Raw genomic sequence first — 8,016 nt, 5'->3', positions numbered from 1 at the left:
TGTCATGTTTCACTAACTTCAAATAATAATAGTAACAGTTCTTACCACTGCCTCAAAAAAACCAAATTAACCTCACCCTCCCCCAAAATGTCTATAGATGGTAAACAGAATTAATAATGAAACCTCTTGTGTCAAAAGCAGGAGAGTAGGTATACCTGATTTTGTTTTGTTTGGTATGTGTTTCTGTTTTGTGTTTGGATGGGTGGGGGTGGACTTAAGTCATGCTAGATTTCGGCACCCGGTGCAGTGTATTACATCATCGACCCTGCTAGAAGCTTGGGTAAACGTGACATGACCATTGGTTGGTTGTATGCTTACCGCATGATAGATCTACTGGGACGTCGAAGTATCCTTGATTGCACTCTGCTTCTTCACTTCCAACCAGAATATCGTTTTCATTACTGCAGTTGAAACTAATGATGTCACCATCAGTATATTCAGTCTGGTTTGGCGTAACTTCAATAGTTTCATCTGTCACAAGTGGTATTGGGCATGACAAACCTGTAGTTATGATAGGAAAATATCAGTCAAGACGTCATGTTTAATGTGTATTCCTTTACATTAATGACACCACCCGTGTGGAGTATTTCCTGTACGTCTTACGTCATAGTTGTAAGTTTTTATAAATCAAACTTGTGATCTTTTTAAGAAATTTATATTTTCATCACTGATAGTATTGGTAATTGCGAGGATCAAAACATGAAAGGTTATAGATTAAACTCTTTTCAATTTTGCTCAAAAAGTGTTTATAATTATTCATCTTCGTAAATATGATAAATTTATTTGTTGTAGTCCACATATTATGATGAAAACGTTCTCTATACAGAGGCACAGATACATCTCGTTAAATCGTACAACCCTCTAGAGGTTTCTGATCATCCTTTTAATACTATTTATATATAAGCTGTAAACGTATAAGTGTATGACTAGGCTGAAAAGTTGTCAGCTTAAAACATAACAATAGAAAACATAAAAACGGACATAGCTGTTTAGCGCAAATAATTTGTTATATGTATACCTTTGCAAGTTGGTTGTTGTGGTAGATCAAACTGTCCTTCAACACATAAAGCTGATTCTGGTCCGCTGAGCTCAAAATCCATGGGACATGAGAAGAATATAGAGGATCCATTGTTATAAAAAGCTTTGAAGGGCACAAGTTCAACTTCATTGTCCTCTAAGCTTGGGTTTCTACACTGTACTGTAATCAAAACAAATAGATTTAAATCAGAGCAGTCATATGATTTATTGCTTGAAGTTTACCTGTATAAATTAAGTACGAGGAAGTGTGTATCCGCCATATTACAAATAATAGGATAACCTGTTAGCAGAAATTGCTTAGTTTCAATCAATCATTAGAGGATTAGGGATGGTAACAGAATCTTAATTAATAAATTAAAAAAATATTTAAGAAGACGATAAGGACAAAGCCAGTCACAAACAGGAAGACAGGCAAGAACACACTAAGGGAAGTAACTGTGTTAGAAGGTAATATGTTGCTCCGGTTTTGTCATACCAAACTAAGAGCAGCAACTGTGTTGGAATGTAATATGTTGCTCCGGTTATGTCATACCGGTGAAGCTCATTAATAATCACACCGAAAATTTAAAGCGTATAGTATTTCTACAAAGTCTGAGAATTTGGCTAACTTAAATAGAATGTGTAAAAGTAAGAGGGCCTGACGTTTCGATCCTAGCCTCTGAAGCAGATCCTGCTAGGATCAAAACGTCAGGCCCTCTCACTTTTACACATTCTCTTACACATGCTCTTTAGTGGATGAGCAATTTGCTAACAGTCTTGTTTTGTTCTGTTTTGAAGTTAAATAAAAGGTATGACTTAATTATTTTCTTGCTATGTAAAGGAAATATCATCTGCATCTACATTACATCTCTATATCAAGTCTGTCTAAGGTCACCATTTTGGTTTTCTGTCCAGCCAATATCTTGCAGCAACAACCATTTATCTTTAGTTGCTTGATAATTTGATGTAACAAATGTATCATAATACAATCTAGGGCATCTGAAATATTGGCGGAGGCCAACTCGAGCCAGAGTCCATTTCAAAATTCCCAAGAAAATAGAATGAAATCTGGACTCGAGTCCATGTCCGCACTCAAGACTGCAGCCATAGTTTGCGTATTACAAGTTACAAGATACTTTGCAGTTAAAGCAGGAAATCTCAATCTATATAATTTGTTGACTTTCTTACCAGCAGTACAACATCCTTGCATATTTATGAAAAATATGAAGACATTTATTTATCCCATACACTTTCAGATTCTTCAACGTTCATAAATACAGCCAAGTAGTTTACTTATCAGTGTATACATAATCACTGATCAACCTATATTTGATATTACGGATCTTGAACAAACTTAGTTTCAATTAACAGAAAGTTTTCATACACAGAAAAAAAGTTTAACCTTGACAGTTGGGAATATCAGGTGGTTGAAAACATCCATCTTTACAAGTAGCTGAATGGTTTCCAATGAGCTGGTATCCCTGTTGGCAGTTATAAGCAATCGTGGAACCGGGTAAGTAGGAAGTTTCGTCGGGTGTTATGCTTAGGTTCTCATCAGAGGAAATATCTGGCCGTTCGCACGGTAGTTCTAAGTTGTTTAATGACAACGTAGAAAGTTCAATTTGCAACAAAATTTCTACAAATAAGGCGACAATTTTTTTGGCAACATTGTTCTGTTCAAATGCAAGTGACACTTTTCAACGTGTGCAAGTGTCCAGATTAATAATTGATATTTTCTATCCTTATTTCGTATTAAGGTAAATTTACTTGCATTTGACTTAAATTGTTTGAACTTGGAAAGATAATCAGCACAAACAGTATTATTAGAAAAAAAAAACGATAAAAGGAAGACAAAACTGAACACTTCTTAAATTTATTTGAAATGACTTCGCATAACGTCCACAATTTCCCCACACTCCTATCATAAATCCCACAAATGTAATGCAAGTTTAATATTGCAAATTTTGCTTCAAAACAAACCTGCAGCCGAGGGAGTAACAACCACGGTAGCTTCCATCGGCATAGTTGTACAAACACATAACTCTGTATAGTCAGTGACGGTATAGAAGGTTGATCTAGTTGGTGTCACAAGATGCGTTGTTTGATCTAAAAGAAAATATGACATCAATAAATGTTCTCTACCGAAAAGTAACTATAACTACAAGGAACCGTCGGGGTCCAGTACACAGAGTCAAGGACCCTAGAAAGTGTAGCCGTGAATCTGCCAATGAAGAAATCACGTTTCGTACTGTTGCATCTTGCTTAACTCTTTATGTGTATAACGATGTAAATGTTGTGAAATACTTTAAAATGCAAGCATTATTTTCCTTTGCATATAAGAACCCTTTGGCGCATGTGTCGAGCACACAGGTCAGCCCAAGATGTTTAAAAATGTACAGACAATGTACGTTCTCGATATGCTACGTTAATTATGGCCTCAATCTGTATGGTTACTTCTTGGTGGGGGGATAAGTGCCCTGTCAGCAAAAGGTGAGTCAAGCTGACTCTTTTATGAGAGTCCATGTTCTGTCCGTGCAGTGACACCCATAAAAGAGTCAATGATATCCTGACCCATAGAGTCAGCTGAGTATAGTATCGTAGTGTCACTTTACTCTTTTATAAGAGTCACATGGGTATTCCTCATCTTGTACGAGTCCAGTTGCAGGTAAAGCGTCGTATTACAACATAAAGGAGTCAAATGTGTTGATTGACAAACGAAAACTGTTCATAGTCTTAGCGCAGAGTCAAGTTCTTCGTCTTCAGAAGAGTCGGGTGTCTTAGATGGGCAATTCAGAGAGTCGACTAAGTGATTATAGGGAATAGAAGTTGACGTACTCCGCGTAAGGAGTCATTTCTGTCACGATTTGGCTGACAGTGTGTCTCCTAGGCATAGCTAGGTATTTCTCATCTAATAAATATAATTTGGCTGGGAGAGCAGGGTTACCAAAGTGGAGGGAGTCATGGAAGCAGTAATTATCACTCCTTTTCCACAGATTTTGAAAATAATTTTGTAAATCACATTTCTTCCTTCCGAGCATAACGCAGGACTTGGTGCTAAGAATACCTTAAAATAGGTGTACGAGCCCAATTTGATTTGGTGGGCTGTAACGACTTGCCCGGAAAATATAACCAAAATTTTCCCGCGGAGCGCGCGTTCAACATATTAATGTGCATATCGTTTAGGCATGCATCGATTATAACATCGGATGCCAAAATAACATACAATCATTGACTGTGTTATTACCCTTCCATATTGGTTATAATTATTGAGGAAGTCGTTACAATAATAACGATAATAATAATATCGGTTTAACTATTGAAAAACACATTGCAATTTATTTTTCTTTCAGTAGGTGCCCGAAAAATTCTCAGTATATTGCCCGAATTTTCACAAAAACAATTGGTTGGGGGCTGCAGTCACCCCAGCACCCGCCTCCTACGCCTATGTACCTTAACCCTCACCGAACGCCTCAAAATTGGGTTGTAGCCCAAATGTGAGAGAAAATAGCTAGTTTCAGCACTCGTCATATATTTGACGGACCAACATCATTTATTTTTGGGAGAGAAAAGCAAGACAAACATTTTGGGGAGGGGTTGGGGGTCTCGATAACTACGCTTTCCAGCTTGTGATTTTCGAGTTGAGTTTTAGCTTTGGCGACCCGATTATGTTATACTATGTTCGACAGTAAAGCTTCGTGAAACTTCACTCTATCGTTACTTTATCTAAGCTATATGAAAGTGGTGTAACCGACTTAATTTTTTGTCAAGTCAAGCCACAAGTCATTTGAATTTATCGCAAGACAAGTCAAGACTCAAGTCAAATATTAGAACAACTTATTTATGATACTGTAGATGTACGCCAATCGAAAATCATCGCCTTGAAGTATTCAACAGAGCAACTGTAAACTACCATCATTACCATGCATAACATGCATAAATCAGTACAAATATTAGCACAGAGCTGTTATAACACTCTGCATATGTCATGTCCCATTAAATAAGGTATAATTAATTGAACCACTGAAGTGTATGCTAAAAGTAAGTGATATAGCGTATACCAAAGCAGTCAACATACTCGGGCAACTAACTATGATATACGGTTACATTAAAATAATAAATATGCAATATAATACTCTGCATAATTTCCTTTTCTCATCGTCATTTTGTTTATGACTACATTGTATCACACTCCACCACCCTCACATTTTATTAAGTATATCTATGCCGTTGTTGTTCAATTTAAATTACATACCAGAATATGCTAAAAACGGCGCAGACAAACTGATACACTTTGAACCGCTTGCGCAATAACAGCATACACTTCCTTTTGTAAGTGAATTGTTGATTATGTTGTGAACAAAACAAATTGACTGTTGGTTTCGGTTGAGCATAGTATTTCTTTCCTTTTCTTATTAAAAAATTGATAGCTCTGGTAATATCGACAAGTCGTTTATATTGAAGTCCAGTCACTGGTCTTTTGGTTTTTTCGCCAAGTAAAATCAAGAAACGATTCATATATATATGCAAGTTAAGACAAGTTTAGTTACAATTCAAGAAAGTGAGACCCGAGTCTGGGGCGAGTCCAAGTCATTTACTCGACTCAACAAGACTGTGACACCGAGAGGGGTGTTCAGTTTCTGCGCTGAATCTGGCCAATTTATTGTCAACTTCTAAAGATAACATATGATAAGCTTTAGAAACGAAAGGGAAAGGGTCAGGAAAAGACAAAAAAGAATAAGCTCATACTAACATGTTGTAACATAATAGGTCGGAGTAGTTTGGTCCGTTGTAACGTCAGTAGTATACGTTGAAGTTGATACAGTACTCGAAGGTACATCAGTTGTGTGCTGGGTAGACGTCTCGCTTGTTGAATACGTTACAGTTGGAGTGGTATTAACAGTTGTTTTATCTGTAGTTTAAAAAAAAAACATGAAAACAATAACCGGTGTATATTTCAAAAACAAACCATCTTAAAGATATGATATTAATAAGCTATCAATTAATTCAACATTGTATTTGTTCTTAACTTCCTTAAATTGAATGAGTTGAAATACTACAAAGATATTAGTTACACACCTGTAGTGACGGAAGTTGTTCGACCAGGAGTTGTAACCTCATCAGTGGTAGTCGGAACAGTGGTCGATGTTTGTGTAGTCTCAGCGGTTGTACTGTCTGTTGTAGTTACCACCGGTGTCGTTACTACCGTTGTGACATCGGTCGTTTGATCTATAATTAGAGTATAATTATTTACGGAATGAAATCTGAATGAATCGAAATATTAATTCACAGTCGAAATACAGTATAAGCTAATTATTTTATCGCTTTCTAGTTATTGTGAAAATTTCCGGATATGCATTTAACAAAATAATTTCCTCGTAACTTCGTACTTGAATGAATTAAATAAAATGCATTGAATGACTTCAAAGATATTAGCTTCACACCTGTAGTGACGGAAGTTGTTCGACCAGGAGTTGTAACCTCATCAGTTGTAGTCGGAACAGTGGTCGATGTTTGTGTAGTCTCAGCGGTTGTACTGTCTGTTGTAGTTACCACCGGTGTCGTTACTACCGTTGTGACATCGGTCGTTTGATCTACAATTAGAGTATAATTAGTAACGGAATGAAATCTGAATGAATCGAAATATTAATTCACAGTCGAAATACTGTTATAATAGCTATTTATTGTACTGCTGCCTAGTTATTGTGAAAATTTCTACATATACATTTAACAAAATAAATATCGGTATATTCGTACTTGAATGATTTAAATAAAATGATTGAGTGACCACAAAGATATGAGTTACACACCTGTAGTGACGGAAGTTGTTCGACCAGGAGTTGTAACCTCATCAGTTGTAGTGAGATCAGTGGTCGATGTTTGTGTAGTCTCAGCGGTTGTACTGTCTGTTGTAGTTACCACCGGTGTCGTTACTACCGTTGTGACATCGGTCGTTTGATCTATAATTAGAGTATAATTAGTTACGGAATGAAATCTCAATGAATCGAAATATTAATTCACAGTCGAAATACTGTTATAATAGCTATTTATTGTACTGCTGCCTAGTTATTGTGAAAATTTCTACATATACATTTAACAAAATAATTTTCCCGTAATTTTGTACTTGAATGATTTAAATAAACTGCATTGATCGACTTCAAAGATATTTGTTACACACCTGTAGTGACGGAAGTTGTTCGACCAGGAGTTGTAACCTCATCAGTTGTAGTGAGATCAGTGGTCGATGTTTGTGTAGTCTCAGCGGTTGTACTGTCTGTTGTAGTTACCACCGGTGTCGTTACTACCGTTGTGACATCGGTCGTTTGATCTATAATTAGAGTATAATTAGTTACGGAATGAAATCTCAATGAATCGAAATATTAATTCACAGTCGAAATACTGTTATAATAGCTATTTATTGTACTACTGCCTAGTTATTGTAAAAAATTCCTGAATATACATTTAAGAAAATAATTTTCCCGTAATTTTGTACTTGAATGATTTAAATAAAATGCATTGATCGACTATAAAGATATTTGTTACACACCTGTAGTGACGGAAGTTGTTCGACCAGGAGTTGTAACCTCATCAGTTGTAGTCAGAACAGTGGTCGATGTTTGTGTAGTCTCAGCGGTTGTACTGTCTGTTGTAGTTACCACCGGTGTCGTTACTACCGTTGTGACATCGGTCGTTTGATCTATAATTAGGGTATAATTAGTTACGGAATGAAATCTGAATGAATCGAAATATTAATTCACAGTCGAAATACTGTTATAATAGCTATTTATTGTACTGCTGCCTAGTTATTGTGAAAATTTCTACATATACATTTAACAAAATATTTTTCCCGTAACTTCGTACTTGAATGATTTAAAGAAAAGGAATTGAATGACTACAAAGATATTAGTTACACACCTGTAGTGACGGAAGTTGTTCGACCAGGAGTTGTAACCTCATCAGTTGTAGTCGGAACAGTGGTCGATGTTTGTGTAGTCTCAGCGG

The 8,016-nt window shown here is 36.3% G+C and overlaps 1 protein-coding gene across 1 annotated transcript in view; it reads right to left on the bottom strand.

The window, feature by feature from the left end:
* The window catches only part of LOC139963000 (uncharacterized), a 15,465-nt gene extending 7,837 nt beyond the window's left edge, over positions 1–7,628 (bottom strand). Inside the window, exons 1-6 of the mRNA XM_071963449.1 lie at positions 7,562–7,628; positions 5,768–5,926; positions 2,998–3,123; positions 2,420–2,605; positions 1,019–1,198; positions 319–501 (exon numbers count right to left, since the gene is read on the bottom strand). Coding sequence (XP_071819550.1) covers positions 319–501; positions 1,019–1,198; positions 2,420–2,605; positions 2,998–3,040 — 592 coding nt within the window. The 5' untranslated portion in view covers positions 3,041–3,123; positions 5,768–5,926; positions 7,562–7,628. The remainder of the gene's footprint in view (positions 1–318; positions 502–1,018; positions 1,199–2,419; positions 2,606–2,997; positions 3,124–5,767; positions 5,927–7,561) is intronic.
* Between the last annotated feature and the right edge of the window lie 388 nt (positions 7,629–8,016).

Source organism: Apostichopus japonicus, chromosome 21 (genome assembly GCF_037975245.1).
Source record: "Apostichopus japonicus isolate 1M-3 chromosome 21, ASM3797524v1, whole genome shotgun sequence".
In the NCBI taxonomy this organism is placed as follows: domain Eukaryota; kingdom Metazoa; phylum Echinodermata; class Holothuroidea; order Aspidochirotida; family Stichopodidae; genus Apostichopus; species Apostichopus japonicus.
The sequence above is the reverse complement of the archived record's forward strand: the minus strand, read 5'-3'. Positions and strand labels throughout refer to the sequence as shown.